Here is a 22672-nt window from a genome sequence, read left to right as displayed (position 1 = left end):
CCCTTCCCCCGCCGACGACCGGACATAACAGTAGCAACAGCTCCGGCCTTCCGAGTATCGGAGTCTGCAGAGAACTGTAGGAAGCAAATCGAAGACGACCACGTTCCTTCAGATTAAACCTTAAAACTCTAAGCTCGTCCGAGGTAGAGTGTGTGGTCTACTTGCAGAGAGAAGGTGAAGAAGAGAGATGGAAGTGGAACTGGAGCCTAGAGTGAAGCCACTGGGCTACAAGGTGAAGGCCGCTTCGAGGGAGTCCCCACCGACCCAGAAGGCGGCTCAAATCCTCGAGCTCGACCTCCGCTCCCACTGGTCCACCGGTACCAACACAAAGGAGTGGATCTTGTTAGAGCTCGACGTACGTACTTCTCTACTCCCCACGCTGCTCGCCTCTTTCTTCCCTGTGGCTGGCTTTCGCAGTGTTGTTTTGTGCTGAAATTCATCTTCTTTTCATCGAATTGGCATTGGGATGCAGTTCGGTACTGTCGCTTCACGGTTCTTTTGGTCCCTCTTGTGTTGCTGTTGCTATGAGTGTACAGTTATTTCATGAATTAGGATCCCCTTTTGCTGTTTCGCCGTCATTAAGCCGCCTTGTTCTCCAGGTTGGAATTTTTGGGTGGTTTCTATTTCTTTGATGAATGGTGGAGTCTTTAAAACACGGTGGAGCTAACTGACGAGGAATATAGATTCTTAATATATTGATTATGAAATCCCTGTTTCATAGCGTAGAGCTGCTGTTGTGATGTTGTCACAACCTCATAGTTTGAAGGTTTTAGTTGTTTCAAGATCCTGGTCGAAGTTTCAAGATCTTTGTCACTGAAATATATTTCTGTTGGAGCTTATAGCATTTTCAAGCATTTCTTCTAAGACAAAACATATTCCCATATAGTGAGGCAGTTCTCAACATTGTTACATCCTTCGATGGTAGATTTGAAGAAGTGAGAGTCCTCACATCGCCCTCTTTGCTGCCTTGCCATCAAAAGCAGAATTCTGATAATGGCTAATTTTGGAAGAGGGGTTTGCATATAGATGTGTAAAAGAGCTGGTGGAATTGAATCACTTTACAATCGTACTATTAGTTGTAGAGTAGTTGTGCATGGACCATGATGGCGCTTAGGCTTATTTTGGTTTTCAAATAAGGAAAAAGAATATCTTGAATCTCAATACTGTTTTTCAAACCGGTTGCTTCAATAGGTGCAAGTGAGGAGGGGAATTATCAGTCAATTGGTTGTCTGTCATGATCTTTTGTTTCAACTTTTGAGTTGCCATTTTTTTAAAATCAATCAAACAATTCTTTGGTTAATTCTGTCGTTTCTGATTAATAAATCTTTGTTATGGTCTACATAGAAGTAAAGCAGCAAAAGGTTCTGGTGTGTCTAATATCCAGTATTTTATTGCCATTATAGATTCTTTGAGATGTTATTTATTTATTTGTTTTTCTTTTCAGGAGCCTTGTCTTTTATCACATATAAGGATCTATAATAAGTCTGTACTGGAGTGGGAGATTGCAGTTGGCTTGCGGTTCAAGGTTGGGTACCTGCACTATGATTATTTGAGACTTCATTTCTCCAATGAATGGCCTAATTCAAGTTGAAAATAAACTTTTGTTTTTTGTATAAGTTGGTGCAATTTATGCTTCATTTGTGCTATTTTGTTTCATAGCTGAAGTTTTTGATAATGTTTGAATGGGGATGTGCTACTTCTGGGCCTTTAATTTATTTCTTACGGCCGTAATTCTATTACCCAGAATATTTCTAGGTCACTTCTTCTTGCCAAAAAATTTGCCTGGTTTTAAGGAAGGCCTACCGATTGAGTGATCCATTCGTTGCCTTCCACTTCAATGGGGCTGCTGAAGGTGTTATTTGTTACAGATATACTTGTCTTTAACAAACTTGAACCAGAGGGGTCGCATGAGTTAAATCAATTTATTCACAGGGAATGGCAAAGTTGCTTTATCTAAGTCTAAGTGTAAAACTGTGAGGGTTGACACTTGTGTCAAGTCTAGATTATGTTTGGAGGTGAAGGGGCCTTCTCTTCCAGGTATGTCAGGGCACGATGGCCCTGCTGGTGATAGTACCTGACATCTGAGGCGAGATCTCACTCCCCCTCTTTGTGCATAGAACACTGCTTTTTTATACATGGATAGCCCTTCATTTTGCAAATTGGTCGAGGTCTCTTAAAGTTGATGAAGCATAAATTTATTTCCATATTTTTATTTTTTAAAATATGTGTTTCTACCCTTTTTTTTTTCCATTCAATTGTCAGGCTTGCCTGCCTTGATTAGTGCTGGCGATGTGAAATTTTTACATGGCCCTTCCTATTTACTTTCATAAACTCATTCTAGCAGGAAAAAACTATTTCACAAGCTTGTGGCATTGTCTTCTGAATTGTCTTTGGAAGTGGTTGTTTTCCTCCAAAAACTTGCCTTTAATGTTATAGTTATTGTAAGGTCCAAAGAGCATTTGCTTGCTGACTGTCTATTACTATGAATAAGAAGCTTTCGATTTGAAGAACTGGAAATATGCTCTTCCATGCCATATCTCTTCTATTGGGAGAAAGGATAATTAGTCAATGATACTCTGTGTCGCAATTTGTAAAATGAAAATTAGTAAGAGACTCTAGATTGCATTTTGCGGTTTTTTTTTTCTATAAAGCATTGAAACTTTTTGGTACATTTTTCAGAATATTAAAAGAGGGAGAAAAATAACCATATTTTATTTAATGAAGATGGAAAGTGAAGGTGTTGACCATAATAAAGTGCATCCTTTATACATTAACCACTAACGGGATTCTAGGAGGGAGCTCAGTTGACAAAACTGGTTTGTGGGACCTACTACTGAATTACTAACAAATCAACTAAGTTCTCTAAGGTAAATACCAGCAATTCAAGAGTTAAACACCCTAATAAACCTAAATCCCATAACATTCTAAACACTTGAAAACCTAATGAACGTCTTGAAAAGTATTCATATTTCCTATCTTTAATGTTCCGTCACTGTCTTTTGGCACCTCTTTGCTATTGAGAGATAGAGCATGAGAATCTTTGTCGAGGCTTCGGTTTATGAAGCTATGTTCTCTGAAAACTTCTATCTGATAAAGCTGATAACATGACCTTATTGTAAATCCCAACGTTTAGCTGACTGTAGCAGAACTTAGCACGAGAAGCTTTACTTCAGTGCATGAAGGTGCTTGTTAGGGAAGTAGAGAGCCATCATTTTTCTCCTTTTGTTTTTGGGTTGTATATTTGTTCTGCTTAATGCAACTGATTGTAGTTGTTCATGTTCATGAAGTGTGAACAACACTGTTTGCTTCTATTGTCTATTTGACATTATGGTTTTGGAAATTACTCAACTATATTTTTACTTATATTGCCTATTTGAGTTTTTTCTATCATGTAACACCTACCGAGAAAGTCAACGAAAAGCAACATTGTTTTTTTTCAATGAAAAATTGTTTTGTGGCTCTCCATCAATTGGATAATCTAAGTTAGGCTTATGAGAAATCCGTCAGTGGAAAATTTTTAGTGGTCATAATAATCTTAGTCTGGATGATTTTATTTTACTAGAATCTTTGGAAGTTTATTCACTTTAGCTGATATTTTCTGGATTCTTTTACCAGCCGGAGACATTCACAAGAGTTCGGCCTCGCTGTGAAGCACCACGGCGGGAAGTGATGTACCAGATGAATTACACACCATGTCGCTATGTTCGCATATCTTGTTTGAGGGGAAACCCAATAGCAATATTTTTTATTCAGGTAGAACAATGGATTTTTGGATTCTTTGAACTTGGGTCATAATCCATTTACACTTCACACCCTATTGCATCAGTGCTAAACTATTAGTTGATGTATGGCTTCCTGTCTTGGTAGAAGTGATAATTTTAGTTTGTTCCTTTTAGCTTATTAGTGAAGGGTAAATTGACTCTCTACTGAAGGAAATACATCACTATTCAGAGATTTTTTTTTTGTTGGTTTTTTAGTCACCATTGATCTTGGCATTGTATGTTATCATTTGGCACTGTATTCTTTTTTTTTTTTTTTTAAATTTTGTTTTGTTTTGTTGTTGTGGTTGGTCGCTAATTTTTTTAATTTTTTTTTTCCGGTGGCTTCCTTTAATAGATGTTCCTTCCTGATGGGTCTATTCGTACTTTTGCTGATGTATTAGCTGTGTTGAGCTTGTGGTTGCTGAATCTGACAATGCATGAAAGAATTGCCATGAAAATGTAGGAGTTGGAGTCGGAAAGAATAATTTGTTTGAATAATTAGAATGGACCTTTTGGGTGCCAATGCATGTTTGGTCAATATAGATTGTGATTTGACAATTCATTCGAGTATTTTGGTGACAATTTGATTGGAAATTTGAAATCCGTGTTACAGTTGATTGGAGTTCCTGTGGTTGGTCTTGAGCCGGAATTTCAACCTGTTGTCAGTCATTTATTGCCCCAAATTGTAGCTCACAAGCAAGATATTCATGACATGCATCTTCAGGTACAAGATATGTTGTTGCCCTCTTGCCACGGATATGTTCTTTTCTTGATTTGTCACACTCGTTCGCTTCTGATGCTGATTAGTTTGTAGTTGCTTCAAGACATGACAAACAAGTTGGTTGTTTTCCTCCCACAACTTGAGGTATATCTGATTAAATTTCTTATAGACTCATTTGATCATGTTATATTCCTTGAAATTGGTGACACTTGATTTATTATTGAGCAGGTGGATCTAGCCAGTTTTACTGATGATGCCGAGGGGAACCTGCGGTTCCTTGCCATGATTGCTGGACCATTTTATCCTATATTATACATTGTAAATGAAAGGTGAATACCCAACAAGTTCTTGCTTGTTACAAGGAATGGCTTTTGCTCTTTTTATTTTTTATTTTTTAAGGGGGGATTGGTAAATATTAACTTGCATTCACTTGCAGCTTGGGGGTACACTTTCATATACAAAATAAAAGTAAATAAGAGGGGGACAATAGAACAACTCTCCTCTCCTTTGGACATAACCTTTTGTCAGTCTTATTGAGATTTAGGTCCCTAAACCCAACAGGGTTGGCTAGGTGGTTGGGTGGCGCTACTCTCTTGTTAAAGACACAAGTGAGTCACCTGAAGTCATGTAAGAGAGTAATCCCTATTGGGCCACTTGCACGGCTTTTGTGCCCAGAATTATCCGTCCCGTAGGCTTATAGTGTGTTCATGCCATTGGTTAGCCCAAAGCCTAGACACCCCTCGTTAACCAAAAATAAAAAAATAAAAAAAATTTGGGTCCCTAGTATTATACCCTTTTACCCTGTCATTTTTCCAATAAGCAACTTCTCAGTCCCAGTGCTCTTAAGTATCCAGTCACCGTGCTCTAGGTATCCTAAATAACTTACTATTTGTCAACACAAAACCTAGGGCAAGGAGAAGATGCAGGCTTTAAAACTCTAGTTTCTACAATCAATTGTCCAGCTCCATGTATGTTGTTGTTTTCCTATACTTAACAGTATTTCTATTCTATTTTATTGTCCTCTATATATTTTTTGAGGGTCAATGTATTAAATGACGAACTCAGAACTGATCCCGTAGTCATCCAATCATTGAGCACCTATTTGAATCACCAAAACCTGGATCAGTGTAGTAGCCTTATCCATGTAAGCTGATCCAGTAGGGTCAAGAATGCTATTAAAAATATCACGACAGGAGCTTTATCAAAGATCTGATGGCTTCGTGCAGGTCGAAGTATAGACCTGCTATTGCTTGCTCTAACATCATTTTGGAGGCATGAGCTCCTCAGTGGTTTGAGGAAAATGGAGTTTATGGAAAACATGCTGCAATTTTAGGTACATTATAGTAAGAGATGCTGTTGTGGGTCAATCCTGTGCCTCCTTATTGCAGTTTGGAGTATGATTGATCCAGAACAGGGTTTTCTCAAGAAAGTTCTGCTTACTGATGAGCATGGAATTTAGCCTCATGATCCTGTCCACAGTTGTAGACCAACCTTGATCTTTTGAAACTAATTTAGCGAAGTTACCCTCCTGTATTTTGGCAAATTCTGAAACTTATCAGCTTGGCTTTCCTAGAAAATCTTGTTTGCAGCCACACAGTGGACAATAAACATCAATCCAACCTACAGGTACATTAGACGCTGCTGGCAAAAGTAAAACTCCAGAGTTTGAACTGGGTCTTCGGTCACCTAGACTGGCCTTGCTCTTAGCTAGTCAAGGTAGGGGAGGGCTCACCTGGCCTTACAGGAGAACAGGCAAGGCCACGGAAGTTAGATTGAGGCTTGAGGACTATGATGACAAACCCCCGCCCTGTTGATGTTGGGCTTGAGGGCTGTGTAGCTGGTAGGCCCAGCAACCAGCTCTCATATGAAGAACTCCCCGCTGTGTTATGTATTTCCCTGTCAATGTTCGATGTGAGAAATAAAGGATTTGCAAGTTAGTGGGATATATCATAAAGATGGGATCTCCCATGAAGAAAAACCCATCATAGAAATGATTGGAATACTTACTAATTTTGTAATACATATTTTATTTTAGTACATATTTGGGTGCTTGAAAATGAGACTATAATTCATGGGAGGTGAGGCACCCACTAGAATAGCTTTCTTTTGCCAATGGCAGCTTTAGGAAGGTTCTTACAACTGATATATTAACTTTGGTTGTGTTGAATAGATACTGTATGTGTTAGCAGTTGGAGGAGGCAACTTATCCATTAGTTTAACATTTAATGTGCTTTGTTTATTGAGGTGATATAATGTGATTCATCTGGAGGTGGGTTTTGTCTGGGAAGTCTAATGATGTAGCATGTAAAGCAATACTTGTCTCTGCTGTGTGGATTATATGGAGTGAAATGGGTTGTAGGCTATTTCTCTAACATACTTTCCGATACTTGCTGTTTTGTTTTCAGTTTTTTCCTTTACACTCATTTTGGCTTGTCCCTTTACATCTTCCAAATGTGAATTTATGTTACATTAGTATAAATTTGCTTCATTTAGAAAGTATTATGTTATTCAACTGTCTTCTTGGTAATATTTGTGCTAGTGGGTCATATCATAGTTGTACTTACTATGAAGCAACGTACTTCCTGAGTTTGTTTGATGCTCGTGCAGAGAAACCACAAGGTCCTTATCCATCATGCCGGAGTCTGATGTTTCTAAGAGCCCCCAACCATCAGCATTGACCGTCTCTTCGAATTTTGAGGTGGCATATCATTTCTCATAAGTTTATCTTGCTTAAGATTCTTTGTTTTCCATTTAGGTTGTCTGAGTATTATAAGTACGTCATAGTGAGACATACATTTTCCAAACCTCTATCAACTACTTTCAGCTTCAGGTAATGCACCTTTTTCTTTTCCTCATCCCTCTGGAACTGGCAGGGAGTCTTTTTGTATTGGTTTTTCTTTCGTCTAAAGTATTAATGCAGGTCACTTGGTGGATGGAAAAATTTTCCTAAAGTTTCTTGTATATATAATTTTTCAATGTCTTATGGTATGTGAGTTTCACATCTACATTTTGGTAGATAACAGGTTATGAATTTTGTCTCGTAAATGAGGCAATGCCTACTTTTTCCCTGTTCACCTCCTTTATACAGTCATGGTCAATGTACAGCATTTTTTTTTTGGAATATAAATTCTGAATTTAAGTATTATAAAAATGTAGAAAATTAGTCAGTCCCTAAACTACTCGAATTTGCATGTCTAGCCTCGGAGATCCCGCAGCACATCACCCTTGTTAGCAGCATCAAGTTCAACGGCTTTCCGCCCAGATGCAGTTTTCACTCTTCTCAGAAAGGCTTATAAGGATGCTGATCTTGGAGTAATTTGCAAAATGGTATTAATTACTCCTTTGCTCCTAAGATTATCTGCCAAGATGTACATATCTGTTTGATTATTTCTCCTCTTCTCTGATTCAGGCTTCTAGACTGCTGCAGCAGCTAACTGAGCCTGCTGTTGGGCAACAAACTTGTGTTCCCACCACCAGGGAGACATCTATGCAGGATGAGACAGTAGAACCTGTTTTAATGAATCCTTTCCCATTAGTAGATTACTCAAGCTTGTTTGGGGAAGAATTCCACATGCCGGATGATGAATGGGACATTAACTATTTCAACATTTTGGATTTACGGGCAGTGGAAGAAGGGATCTTGCATGTTCTTTATGCTTGTGCGTCTCAGGTCAAATGCATTATTGTTCATCTGATACTACCAGAGGATCTCCTTATATTTTTTATGTTCTCTATTGCTGTTTCTTTGTTTTCCTTCTATTTGGTCTATGTATTCATAGATTTACTGAATATTGGACTCTTGACAGCCAACGCTTTGCTGCAAATTGGCGGAGAATTCTTCTCAGTTTTGGTCCGCACTGCCAATTGTACAAGCATTGTTACCAGGTTAATACTCAAGCGTCTTATTTCTGGTCTTGTTTCCATTCTGGATGAACAAAATGTTGTACATCTTGTTGACTTGCTCCTTACATGATATAACATAATTGATCCATTTCTGGTTGTTAAATTTCTTCTCCTTGTTTTATCCAGTAATGCGTGGGATCTGTAAATTATATCATATCTTGCTTGGTTTTTAATTAGATAGCAATTTCGTCGGTCCACATTTGAATCACATGGGTTTAGGCAAATGAGTTGATTTGCTTTGTTTTGAATACATTGTGTAGCACTTCGTCCCTCGGGAAGCAGTCTTGATCATTTTGATGAAAGTTTTTCTGCATGGAGGCAACCCTTTATCCAACAAGCCCTGTCTCAGGTACCTGTGTTACTTTTCTTCATGTAAATTAAAGTAGACCACTTACCCTGGTCTTGGATGTGCAGATTGTCATGACAACATCTTCATCAGTGTACCGTCCACTTCTTCACGCCACTGCTGGATATCTATCATCGTTTTCCCCATCACATGTGCGTGCCTGTAGTAGCAACACTGACAACGGTGGCTTGCATATGATTTTTATGTTTGACACAGATGTTATCATATTAATGCATTCCTAAAATCATCTTATTTATACTTTAAGTTGTTTTATATTTGTTTCATGCGTTAATTAAGGATGTTGCAGGGGGAGATTATAGTGTGACATGTTTTTCTTTATATTGACGATACTTTCTGAAACTCTTTTTTTTTTTGGTTGATGTAGGTAGGTTATTGGATATCTTTACTTTTCTTTTCTTTCTTTTATTTTTTGGAAAGGATATAATATCTTTTATTTTCTTTTAATTATTAGAAGCTGCATTAAAATAAGTGATTGCTTTTGACAGCTGCTTTAACATTACTTACCAATTTCTTAAGCAGGTCAAAGCCGCTTGCGTGTTGATTGATCTTTGTTCAAGTGTTTTAGCCCCTTGGGTGCCCCAAATGATTGCCAAGGTCAATCTGAGGAAGATTTACAATTTCATTGGTCTTACTAATTATCTGCTGGTTCAATTTTCACCTTAAATTCTTTCCATTTCTTGTAACAATTTTAGTTTTTCATTATCAGGTTGATCTCGCTGTGGAGCTCCTGGAGGACCTTTTGAGCATTGTTCAGGTTTGGTTTTTCACATGCGGTCTAATTTCTACCAATATTTATTATAATGAGAAACTTGATTTACTTATTCAGCAATAATACTGTGCTGGTTGAAGAATTTAGCTAGAATAAGAACTAACATCACTTTTTTTAAATATTTATATATATATATATATATATATATTTTTTTTGAAAAATTTCGCTGACTTTTGACTGCTTGATTTTTATCCAAAAATTATGAATTCTTTCTTGATTGATCCATTAATGCTTCGGTTTTGTCCAAATATAGCATTAACAAAATGTTAACGAGCAGCGAAAAGACTTTGTATCACTATCCCAGATACTTGCTTAGAGCCAAAATCTGAATTAAACAGATTAACCTATGGTAGAAAATATCACAAGTCAGGATGATATTCTCATTGACCTCTAATTCTCTATTCTAATCATCCCAACCCCTCAAAACCCTATTTATGATGATTCAATTTCTCAAAATCAGCCAAGGGATCAGCTATATGCACTCTCCTAGAACCGGTACCCTCATCTCAATGGCCCAAAGTTTGATCTCTGATAGTCGCAAATATTCCAAGGCTCAAACCACTGCCAAGACTAAGTTGGAGACATCAGTGGAAAAGAACCAGATCAAGCATGGAAGGTGTAGGGGCATGCTTATTTTTCTTGGCAGTGTTATTTTGTCTAGATTTTCCAAAAAATTACAATTACATAACTAATGAAGACTCTACTCATGTAGCTCATGTTATAAACAGGCATCCGAGTGACTGGGTGGTAGTCAAGCTGAGCCGAGCATGGCTTATCTTTCTAGCTCTAGATTCTTGAGCTCAGGCTCTGTCAAGGCCAAGAATATCTTAGCTCGACTCAACTCCAAGCTTGAAAACTAGAGATCTTCAATCAGCTCCGTTTGAGTGGATAAAAGATTTGGCTCAAGAGCCAAAATGTAAATGTCTATTTTTGTGGCCCAGTTTACCTAATTTTCAGCCCATTTGAAGGTAAGATATGATCACCCGATGACCAGCAATATGAAAGAAGCCATCTCCCTGCCACCTCCCCTTCTCTCATCTGCCTGGTGTGTGATGGTTAAATGATGTTTATGGAGTGACATGATGGTGTTACTCCCTTTGTCTCCCCAGGTAGCACTCTGCCTATTTGACATTCACCGTCTCAAGGGCTAGTGTCTAGAGAATCCCTATCCACTAAAATTGATTTTTATCTGAACCATTTGAAACAATAAGAATGGAAACTATAATTTTTCTGCAGATGCTGTGAAAGAAATAATAAGAAGACTTCTTGTAACAAGAAAAGTAAAAGACAATAAAAGAGTAGATAATATCTTATTAAATAAAATAATAAAAATTAACATTATTTTTATAAATCTAGAAGTAGCAATGTAAAATGAGAAACCTAAAATTAAAAAATTGTTACTTGAGCAGGCTTGCGAGTTCACAAGCTGAGGTTGCCTTAAGCTCAGGTTTGACTCACTAAAGCATTGATCTTGAGTTGAGCACTTCCCGATCTCAAGAATATCAAGTAGAATTCAAGCTTCCACTGAGTGGAGCCCGAATAGCATGGCTCGACCATAATCCTATGAGTTTCATGTAACATAGATAGAGGTCAATGAGTCTATGCATGTAACCCATGATATCTGTTGCTAGTTCTACTGTAAATAAGATGATTCATGTAACTTATCCCCCCAAAAAAAAGGGGGATGATTCAGGTAGTTTTGACATATCATTCCTTTAAAATGGGATAGAGGAACTTGAACTACTTGTTCATGAAATTGACAGATAATGAATTATTGGAAAAATAAAAATTAATAATGACAGCCATGCCATATCTGGTTTTGCAAACACTAGCTGATATTTTTGGGAGCAGAAGCACCAAAAAATGTTGATTTGCTTCGTGGTACTCAGCTGTGTCCACATTTTAGTTTTCCTGTTTAGAATAAAGATGCGCACTGGAGTTTGTTAGCTTATTGGGAATTTTATATGATGAATCATATTGTTGCATGTCCAGATGACCTTGCTGCTGACATAGTGTTAATGCTGCTCAAATGCTTGCTAAAACTGAATACTAAAACTGAATATAATATGATTTTTCCATCTATAGTTAATCTTTTGGATGAATTGACAAATCTTCTTGCTTAAATATTTAAGTGGGATATCTAAATAGGAATCTCCAGCCCGTTTGCTTATTTGTTTATTTCTTTTACTTGGCATTGATAAATTTTCTATTTAGTGTATATGTAATTATGAATGAATTGGCAGGTGGGCTGAACAATGTTAATGCTCTGACCTATTACCTCTTCATGTTATCATTGGCCTTATCATCTTATTATTATGAACGATATGAATTGGTTGTTTCTGTGATACATATTCAGGGTGCCTCTCATTCTCTCCCACATGCACGTGCTGCTCTTAAATATATTCTGCTTGCTCTGTCTGGGCACATGGATGATTTGCTAGGGAAATACAAGGTATCTTATCATTTGTCTCGAGCGTTTATTTTGTTTGTTAGTTTTTGCATTAAGTATAATTGCAATTTTACTTTGTTTTAATTTATTTTTTTTGAGACTTGTTTTTTGTCCATCATCTGTGATTGTCAATTAAGTGGTGCTCTTTTCAGGCAGTTAGAATTTCATTTATTCTCTGTTTGCTCAATAATCAAGTTTTGCTCTATTCAGGAGGTTAAGCGCAGAATTCTCTTTTTGATTGAAATGCTGGAGCCTTTCCTGGATCCTGCCATAACAAAATTCAAAAGTTCAATAGCTTTTGGAGATGTGAGCTCTGAGTTTTCTGAAAAGAAGGAACACAATTGTGAGATTGCACTAAATGTTATTCGTACAGCTATAAGGAAGTCAGCTGTACTACCTTCTCTGGAATACGAGTGGCGGAGTGGATCAGTTACTCCTAGGTGATAATCTTTTCCATACTTTAAGCTTGAAGTTTGTTCTGGGGATTATTTTGCATGCATTTCTGAAGGCTTCTTTCTTTCTTTTGAGTTTGGGTTTAATGCAATTTCCTATCAAAGGGCTAAACAAATGTGTTTGTATGGTATTCATTGGTTTGCTCTGTTCTGATTTTAATTATCAGTATGGAACAGATAAAAGTGATTCTCTTGACCATGGTGTACAATGTCAAAGTTAATGGTTTTGAGCCCTAGAACTCTGCATAAAATGCTTTTATGATTCTTTAGAATACAAACGCAAACAACTGAAGTATTTCTGACCCCAACTGGAGATGATCCCTTTAGTGCTTGTTCTCCTTAGTTCGTCTTGAGTTACTAAAAAGGGAAGCTTTTGAGCATTTGATCTTCTCATTAGAAAACATCCTTCTGGTATCTAATGCTCTTCGTTCTTGCTATATTTCACTTTAGGCCGACTTTCTATTTGTAGAATACAAATGCAGATAACAGATTTTTCTGACACAAAGCAGAGCCAAAGTCTTTCATGCTTCCTATCGTTCATGTCTTTTGGGCTACTAAAGAAAGATAGCTTTTGATCATTTTATCTTCTATTGGCTAGATCCTCCCGCTATCCAAGACACTCAAATCTTATATTTTTTTAAATAGGCTGACAGTCTTTCCTGTTATTTTGAAAGTTTAGATCATGTAAAATTGAGTGCCCTATAGTATATTTGGCAGTATACCATTCTTGTTAAATATCTCCCAAGCTCAAGACATTATCATCTTGTAATATCCCTCAAACAAATATTCTCTCCGATTCATGTATCCAAAGTGACCTATGTGTTGCAAGACTCCTCCCGCCTTTGGCAAGTAAAAAATGGTGGTGTCCTCCATTGCTTGAGCATGTAAATAAACATCCCATTCTCAAATCTGAGAAACCTAGAGCTGGCGGATGATTGTTATATCTGCAGGTTCTGGACAAATTTGACCACTTATTTATCCTATTTACCATTAATGTCCTATTGAGAGCAAGAAAAAAATATTTGGCTTAAAATCTGTAGACTGCTTCTCTGAAACTCCCATATCCTGCTAAGCTGTCCAATCATTTCTTTTTTCCTTTAAATGCTGTTGCCTTTTGTGTCCTTGGAGAAGCTTCTTGCAGGCAACAGGTTTTATAAATGGAGAAAATAATGAATTTAGTAACTCTTGTGGCTGTCAAGTAGCAAGTGTAGGAATATTAAGAATGATGCCATCTAGGACTAGCAATGGAATCTGTGCAAGGTTTTATCAGTCTCTTATCTTTAGAGAAGAGTTATCATAGCAGTTAAGTTTCCAGGACCGTGGTTATCACATTGTTTCATTCTGTTAAGTATTTATATATGTCAAAAGGGGGGAAAAAAAAGAAAAAAGAAGAAGATTTCATTTCAGGCTTTCAAGTGCCTACTTTATGAAAAACGCAATCAAGTTTTGTCCTGAACTATATGTGCATTTTGCTATGTTGAATTTGTAATTTCACCAGAAGAAGGCAAGAATTGGTAACTAATTGATATACATGATGTACAGGGTTCTTCTTTCTATATTGGAACCTCACTTGCAGTTACCTCCAGAAATTGACCTTCGCAAGTCTTCTGCCTCCGAGATGATTCAACAGGTGTCCTCTTCTTCATTATCTTTTCCTTCTGCTGGACATGGCAGTGCTTCTTCAAGAACAAATGGCGAAGAAGAACCAGATGGAAAGATTGACATGTCTGATGCAGTTGTCAAGATGGAGACTTTCGAAGATGGGAGTTCATTTTTTGCTTCTCCTGAATTAAAGAGCATATCGCTGACAGTTCTATCTAGCACTCAAGAAGAAAGCAGTCTGGATGCTAAGTTGGTTGGTGTGAGCACCAAACAAAATCATGAGGCTGAGAAAAGCTTTACTGACCACCTTCAGAGCAATTTAGTTTTAGATGATGGTTTTGCAGCAGAATATTTTAACTTGCAAGAAGATTATTATCGACTTGCTAACTATGGGGAATGTGAGGTCAGGGCCACCGAGTTTCAGCGTTTGGCCTCAGATTTACACTCACAGCAGGAAATCTCTGTTGAGAGTCATGATGCTGCTGTAGATGCTCTGCTTTTGGCTGCAGAGTGCTACATCAATCCGTTCTTCATGATGTCCTCAAAGGCCAGCGGGAAAGTTTTGAGTCACAGGGATATGGGCAGAATCAAGGTTGACAAATCTAATGATGTTTTAGTATCAAAGAAGTTTGCTGGCAATTCAAGTAACTTGGAAAGTATAGCTCGTCTTGAGAAGAAAAGGGACAAGGTAGTGCTACAGTTACTTCTTGAGGCTGCTGAATTGGACAGAAACTATTGGGAGATGTCAGGTGGAGAACTCAGGACTTACTATTCGGAATTATCTGATGGAGGAGTTATTAAGTTATCTCCAGGTGACGTACAAACTGCAGATGCGATCACCTTGGTTAGACAAAACCAGTCCCTGCTATGTAAATTTCTGATACGGCAACTGCAAAGGGAGCGAAATTCGATGCATGAAGTACTGATGCAGAGTCTCCTATTCCTGTTGGAGTGGGCCACCACATTAAGCTGTGACCCCGGTGATGTGATTGATATAATGTTAAGCTCCGGTGACTGCTTAAATAGAGTGGTCGTGTCCCACTATCATCATTCCAAGGAAGGGAATTCGCAAAGCCCTGGCCAACTCCATCAGGTGCGAAGGCATTGGATATTGCTTCAGAAATTGATAATAGCATCAAGTGGAAGTGACCAACATTCAGAGTTTAAAATTAGTCGTACTAGTGATTTTCGCTATGGCGCTTTGATACCATTTTCAGCTTGGATAGAAAAAATACCCTCATTCTCTGGTTCTGCTTCCCCCCTTGTCCGATTTCTTGGATGGATGGCTGTATCACGTAATGCAAGGCGATATATAAAGGATCAAACTTTTCTCACTTCAGAGCTGTCACAGTTGACATGCTTATTGTCCATTTTTGCTGATGATCTCTCAATGGTAGATAAACTTGTTAACCGGAAAGAGGATGATACAAACGTTGATGATTCTCATATAACCCAAGCAAGCACATTGACTAAAGGGCATGAAGGTGATGGACAAAGTGGATACCGGTCCTTCAATATCATCTATCCTGATCTTTGTAGATTTTTTCCGAATATGAAAAAGCAATTTGAATTGTTTGGAGAAACCATCCTGGATGCTGTTGCCTTGCAACTGAAGTCTTTTCCATCAACTGTCCTTCCAGATATTTTGTGCTGGTTCTCTGAGTCATGTTTGTCACCATTTCTGTGGAAGGACACTAGCATTTCTCCGACTAGTTCTGACCGTTTGAAGAGTTGTGCGGGAAAAAATGCAAAGGCAATTATCCTGTATGTACTCGAAGCCATCGTGGTTGAGCACATGGAAGCAATGGTGCATGAAATTCCTAGATTGGTACACGTGCTGGTTTCACTTTGCAGAGCACCATACTGTGACGTGTCATTTCTTGGTTCGGTCCTGCTGCTGTTGAATCCAATAATTTCATATTCCATGCAAAAGTTCTCCGATGAGGTTTTGCTGGCTGATGAATTATGTCTGAATTTTGAGTCTCTATGCTTTAATGAGCTCTTTAGTGAACTCGCAGAGAAAGATGGTAGTGGTGTTTCTTCTGGTAAATTATGCAGAAGACCTCTGATTATATTTGTGTTGGCTTCTGTGTTACCTGATCTATCATTTCAGCATCGAAGAGAGACGTTGCAGTCTTTGCTTGCGTGGTCTGACTTTACTGTTTCAGAACCAACTTCTAGTTTCCATGACTACCTTTGTGCTTTTCAGTGTTTGTTGGACAGCTGCAAACTTCTGTTGTTTCAAACTTTGAGTAAGTTTGGGGCAATTCCACTTCAGTTGTCAAACCATTCTGGTAGTGGGACCACTTTATCCTATGATGGCAGCTCAAAATCAGATGCATGGTTTCTCAATGACATACTATCTGCGCAACTTCCAACTGAAGGTGCTGAAAAGACTGCTGCTGATGCCGTCATCCTAGTTAAGAAGATCAATAGTTTGTCTATGGAAGAGATAAAGGAGTTCACTGAACACTTGGAGCGCCTACTTGAGAAACTCTATCCAACGCTAGAGCACTGTTGGACGCTTCATCATCAATTTACAAAGAAGCTGGTTATCACAGCAGCAGAGTGCTTCATATTTTCAAGGTGTTTATCTTCACTTATGGAAAATTTTCATCACGGTGAAGGTGTGGTTGGTGAATATCTTGAAGCAGTCAATTCAGTTGATCAACTTTTAGAGCATTGGCGGTTGCCGTTCAGGGTGTTGCTGACATTCTTCCAAGGATTTTACAAAGCTATTGCTGGGTTGTTTCGTCTTTGATGCTTGATTGCCTACTTGCAGTTCCAACGGGATTTCCCCTGAATGTAATCATTGGGACCATATGTTCGGCAATCACGAGTTTTTCCAGCTCTGCTCCAAAAATTTCTTGGCGGTTACAAACTGATAAGTGGTTGTCCATGTTTTTGGCTAGAGGTTTCTATAACTTCAACGAAATTGAGGTTTCAATAGTGGAGCTATTCTCTGTGATGCTTGCTCATCATGAACCAGAGCAGCGATTAATAGCATTGAAGCACCTAGGTAAGCTAGTTGGCCAAGATGTCGATGGAGACACGGTTGTGATTTTTTCAAAAACACGCGATAAGTTGATCTCTCCCACGACAGTCAGCGCAATTCCGGAGTCAATTCTCTCCATTCTTATATCAAGTACATGGGACTATGTTACTCTGATGGCCTCTTCTGATACATCTTTTGTCTTGAGGACTCGTGCAATGGCCCTTCTCGTAGATTATATTCCCTTTGCTAAGCGGGACCAGCTGCAATCATTTCTTGCCTGTTCAGATACTGTTCTTCATGGTTTGGGAAAATTTCCACAGCCGTCTTTCGATTGTCCTCTCTTCCAAGTTTCTCTGGCACTGATTGCAGGCGCTTGCCTGTACTCTCTGGAAGAAGATATTTCTTTGATTCCTGAGAATGTGTGGATGAATATTGAAACTTTAGCCGCCTCAGAGAATGGTATCAGATGTTTTCCTTGCTGGTGCTAAATCAATTATTAAATACATATCCAATTTATTTCTTTCTTTGTCCGTGTGTGCACATCTTTTAATGTAATCTAAAGAATTCTTTTCCTGTTTTTATTGCAGAAAGTAAAATTGGAGATCTGGAAAGGAGGACTTGCCAGGTTCTCTGTAGATTAAAAATCAAAGGCAATGAGGAGGAAGAAGTAAGTTTGGATATGGGATGCGATACTTAGCCCAGTGCTTAGTTTTCAAGCTGTTGGCTCTTGGGCTCATGAGTTCACACGTGTTTTCGGCGGGAATGATCATCACAGAACTCGTTGAACTTTTTACGCATACATTGCATTTCATTTTCTAGAGCTTCGACAATTGTCTTATTCAAACCATAATTTTGTGTGCAAGGCTCTGAGAGAAGCTCTTTCTTCAACTACAATAAAACAACCTGATCCTGATTTTGGAAGTACCCGTGAAGCAATTCTTCAGGTAAGAAACCTCTCTGATCTACAAAAACGTGTGAGATGATTACCAATATGTAGAAATTGAAGGCCAGCTATCTATTTCCAGATCTTTATATGAGATGTACAAATGTGAAGGAAGATTTTACCATGTTTCATGAATCGGTTAGAATGTGCATGCCTTGTGACTAAAGAGTTAGATCGTTAGTTCGAATCCTCAATAACATGTGTAGCCCTTAAGCCACCAAACATTTGCTTGCGGATGGACCTCCGTGTTAGGCATGAGGACTGTTTATGAACCCGGAGAGAAACTTTGTCAACTCAGAAAAATAAAAGAAAAGGATTAAGTCGTCTCAAACATGTAAACATTTGTTAAAGATGCTTGAATTACTTAAATGAGTTATGGGACTCTCATTATGATAAATTCTGGCTGTTTGTAGACCGATCATTATTATTGATCACGTCAAGTATGCTGCAACTCCTTGTGCCTAATGGTTTTTTTTTTCTTCTCATTCCTTCTGAAATATCTAGTTCATTACATTTAAGGCCCTGACTTCTTTTTTTTGGCCGATTTAAAGCTCTGATTTTAAACTATCGAAAACTAAACGGTAAAAATCAATTGCTTTTAAGCAGATTGCAGCCATCTACTGGCCTCTGATTTATTTGATATACTATTGAGAACGCCCATTTGCTTTTTAGTTGCTTTTCCGTATGTTATATGTAGCTAGAGCTTGTACAAATATGACCATCCTCATCCTGTACAAGCTTCAGGCACTGCTGCAGTTTAACCACATATATTTAAACATGATTGCTCAGTGAAAGATCAATAAGAAGGACGAATCTTACTAATAATTACTCTTGAGAAGTAGATAACCTGCCATGATGTGGAATTCCACTACCTTCATTAGCTCTGCTCTACGATGCTATTTATGTCAAGAGTGTACTGAATCGTCTTAGAGGAAGATGAAGAGTGTAGTGAGGGGATTTTGGTAGGTGTTTCTACTAAAAGCCCCAAGTTCTTGTCAAAAACCATGTTATACATATCAGCGATTCAAGTTAGCTTAATATTTTGGTTTCCTGAATTTGTCAAATTGATCATTTTGTGAATTCTCATATCTGTTTGTTTTGGGACATTCATGTCCTTGTCTGTGAAGCATCTACCAGTGATTTTTGTGAGAGGCCTTTCTCAGAGAGTGACATTTTGCCCACTTGCAAAAATCGTCTCGCAGTTGAACTATGGAGATTGCAATTTGAATTTATTCTTTTATGTTGTTAACATTGTTTTTCCCCAACTAGCATATGATTCGTTTTGTGCCCATCATTACAAGTTTTTGTTCTATTAAAATATACTGGGAGTTCGGGCAATTTTTTGGGATTTCTAGCATGCATTCTCATTGCTTATCTTGTGTGCCATGTTCTTTCATGTGTTCTTTGACTTATTCTCTCTCTTGTTCGGATGCGGTTTTGATTAATGTGCTTGTTTCAGGTACTAACAAATCTAACTTCTGCTCAATCATATATTGATGCGTTCTCCACGGAGATTGAACATTTTACGGTTAGCTACCATATCCTTATAGCCATTTCTTATCTGCCAGGCTTCTTCTTTTATGTTCGTTTCTTACTGAAGACGAATTGCAGGATCAAGAGGTTGAAATGGAATTAGAAGTTATTCAAAACGAACATCCATCACAGCAGCTGGTAAAAACTTCCAAAGAGAGCCACCAAATTGCATCTCCAGCTGGTGACATTCATATCCTTGATTTTTATCTCATATTGCTACTTTGAGACATGTTTGTACCTTTACCTAGCACTTACGTTAATTAGCAATTTTTATCTGTGCAGCTCCTCCAACGGACGAAAGCCGCATTAAGCAAATCAAGGATCGCATCGTTTCCATGTATGTAATTGTTTCATTGCACACCCAGTTTATCTCCACTTCAATTTCTCATATGCCTCAAGGCATTAATGTATCACAATGTTTGCAAGTCATTATAGCAGTAACTAGCTATAGCTAGTCTCTTCAAAGTTATTTTCAACCGAGTTCCATGATTCACACAACATTTGACGGTAGAAATGTGGTGGAAGGAAATAGTGTACAATCTTGGTCAATATAAATAGTATGCTTGTTCTTCTCAGAGCATGTGAGATTCTCTTAGTTCAAAACTGTTCTTTTGCTTTTGTTGTTTTCATATTTTCTTGATGATATGATGTTGCAACTGATTAAGGGAGCTCCAAGATTGCAAGAGACTTGAGTGGTGCTACTATCATAGGCTTCTTTAAAATATTTGACGGATGAAGATGATGCATTATTTAGAGAGCCAATGCAACGATGATATAGTCAGCCTCATGTCATAAGCACTCGCATTCTTTGATTTGTATCTGAAATGCCACTTCTTGGTGTTAAATGCTCATGTGACACCCAGGAAGCCCTTCTGCTAGTTGATTTTTCTGCTCTTTTGCGGGTTTTACTTTCATAGTCTTCTGATATGCAACTGTTCTTTCATAACAGAGACAAGTCCAAACTTAGAGAAGATATTATAGCCCGCCGGCAAAAGAAACTTGTTATGAGGCATGCTCGTCAGAAGTTCCTCGAAGAGGCTGCACTGCATGAAGCAGAGCTTCTGCAAGAGCTTGATAGGTTCTTGTCCTCCCTCAGTTTCTTAGGTGTAGAAATATGAAAATTGTGGTTATGATATGCCATTCCTTTATATCAGGGAGAGGGTAGCAGAAGTGGAAAAGGAAATTGAAAGACAACGGCTACTGGAAACTGAACGTGCGAAAACAAGAGAACTCCGTCTCAACCTTGATTTGGAAAGAGAGAGGCAGACACAGGTAGATAGATACCCTATTTCCTTAACATTTTCAGGGAAATTCTGGGATCCTTTTTGGGAGCGTCTATCATGATTTTATTAGGATGATTACTGTTCGAAATAAAGGAAGTCAAGTCCCGATAATTATTCTGGTTTCCAATCCCTGAATTTATGGAAAGGACCTCTTCATATGTGCACTACATGCAGAGAGAACTTCAGCGTGAAATGGAACAGATTGAGTCAGGAGTATGGTCCTCGCGACGTGAAATTCCGTCCTCCAGTCAGACTAGGTAAACTCCATCATCTCTTCTTTGTTGGCAGGACGAGGCTGTGCTCACAGGTATAAAAAATAGGGCAGTTGAGCAAATTGCACGTTTTAGGAGTGATGGGCAGCTGGGCGTAAGTAAATTGCTCGAGGGGATAGCATTACAACTAATAGCAAAAATGAAGCGACTTCTCTTAAACTGCCTGAATGAATGCATCTCTTTTAAGCATCATGATCAATTTGGCTGAAAATCTCAAGTCATGAGCTCCTAAAATGTGTGATTTTCTCAAGTGTTACTTCTTCTTCTTCTTTTTTAAAATTTTAATTCCAGTGATCAGCTTCGTCCTCGAAATCTTGGGTTAACACGCGTGACATGTATCAAATAATTCAGCTATATGTAGCGGTGCCATTAGTTTGCAAATACTTGATAATTGTTCTCTTGATATTTTTGCCTTTTGGAACCTGCAGTCGGTCCCGAGACAGGTACCGAGAAAGGGAGAGTGCAAGGTCCAGTGCTGAAGCAAGTGGTAGAACCACAGAACCGCAAGTTCTTGCTCGGTCATACTCTGGCCAACCACCTGTGATTTTGCAGTCGCGAGATCGTGCCGACGAATATGGGAGTGGTTACGAGGAAAATCTTGATGGGAGCAAGGACTCAGGTGATGCAAACAGCGTTGGGGATCCAGAGCTGATGTCGGCATTCGAGGGGCAGTCGGGGCAAAGGCACAGTGGCTCCCGTGGTAGCAAGTCGAGGCAGGCAAGAGAGAGGGAGAGAGAAAGCCGACGTGAAGGCAAGTGGGAGAGAAAACATCCTTAATCCAACCTCTAAAACTTCTGTCGCCCATCTTGTATCCTACGAGGTTAATGTGACTTAATGGTCGATCTTGCTCTAAAGATTTTTTTTCGTGTTCAAGGAAATGGTTGAATGAAATCAAATGATGGTGCAGATTTCTACGCTTTTATTTTATAACCCTTCTCTACTTTCTTTTAACAATTCAACTGTTATAATACTAACTTCAATTCATCGTCCCTAGATTTTCCTTACAAAAATTTTGGATAGATATTTCTTCCTCTTCACATGTTATGATACGAAATGGTAATAGATTACGATGATCAAATTCTTTTCTTCATGCTTATTCTAATAATCATGAAGAGAATGTAATATAAAATTATGAACTTACTAAACTAAAAAAAAAAAGCTCTCAAAAATGAGATTGATATGTCTTCAACAAATTAAATGCAAGTTATTTTAAAAAAATTTAGAATTTGACATGATACACAACTCTGTTACATCATACTAGGCTATTTCACCTTTAAAGTTTTTAAACCATAATTTTTATATTTATTTATTTTTGTTAATATTAGTTATAAAAAATCACACTAACTTATAACTATAAAATACGTGTTAATTTCACGGACATTTTATTTTTAATAAAATTTTTGAGTAATCGGTATGCATATAAAAATGTAATTAATGCATATTAACACATCAAATTTAATAAATATATATGATAATGCAAGAGAATTTTATATAAAAAAGTTTGTTGTGGAAGATTGTGAAGTTTAGATAATTGAAAATGAACAAAATCATACATATAAAATTAGAAAAATTAATATTTATTCTTTTATAAGTAATATATGACCCTTAAATGTACATAAATG

The 22672-nt window shown here is 37.9% G+C and overlaps 2 protein-coding genes across 4 annotated transcripts; both read left to right on the top strand.

The window, feature by feature from the left end:
- The first annotated feature begins 19 nt into the window (after window positions 1–19).
- LOC116212897 lies at window positions 20–16909 on the top strand. Of its 2 annotated transcripts, XM_031547635.1 has the most exons (17): window positions 20–355; window positions 1445–1525; window positions 3616–3753; window positions 4375–4485; window positions 4576–4626; window positions 4711–4811; window positions 7090–7180; window positions 7681–7809; window positions 7892–8152; window positions 8289–8367; window positions 8646–8734; window positions 8800–8883; window positions 9272–9346; window positions 9459–9506; window positions 11878–11973; window positions 12181–12410; window positions 13965–16909. In XM_031547635.1, the coding sequence occupies exons 1-17, from the start codon at window positions 188–190 to the stop codon at window positions 16783–16785; spliced, it is 4653 nt and encodes a 1550-aa protein (XP_031403495.1). In that variant the 5' UTR covers window positions 20–187; the 3' UTR covers window positions 16786–16909. The 2 variants fall into 2 exon arrangements, with proteins under 2 accessions (XP_031403495.1, XP_031403496.1); XM_031547636.1 differs by lacking the exons at window positions 20–355; window positions 1445–1525; window positions 3616–3753 and having other exon boundaries at window positions 4569–4626.
- LOC116212898 (A-kinase anchor protein 9-like) lies at window positions 16888–22004 on the top strand. Of its 2 annotated transcripts, none has more exons than XM_031547638.1 (10): window positions 16888–17478; window positions 17607–17686; window positions 17883–17963; window positions 19422–19490; window positions 19574–19676; window positions 19778–19832; window positions 20445–20573; window positions 20650–20767; window positions 20953–21035; window positions 21479–22004. In XM_031547638.1, the coding sequence occupies exons 1-10, from the start codon at window positions 16923–16925 to the stop codon at window positions 21825–21827; spliced, it is 1623 nt and encodes a 540-aa protein (XP_031403498.1). In that variant the 5' UTR covers window positions 16888–16922; the 3' UTR covers window positions 21828–22004. The 2 variants fall into 2 exon arrangements, with proteins under 2 accessions (XP_031403498.1, XP_031403497.1); XM_031547637.1 differs by having other exon boundaries at window positions 19760–19832.
- The last annotated feature ends 668 nt before the right edge of the window (window positions 22005–22672 follow it).

The sequence above is a fragment of the Punica granatum genome, chromosome 7 (assembly GCF_007655135.1).
Source record: "Punica granatum isolate Tunisia-2019 chromosome 7, ASM765513v2, whole genome shotgun sequence".
NCBI lineage: Eukaryota > Viridiplantae > Streptophyta > Magnoliopsida > Myrtales > Lythraceae > Punica > Punica granatum.
The sequence above is the reverse complement of the archived record's forward strand: the minus strand, read 5'-3'. Positions and strand labels throughout refer to the sequence as shown.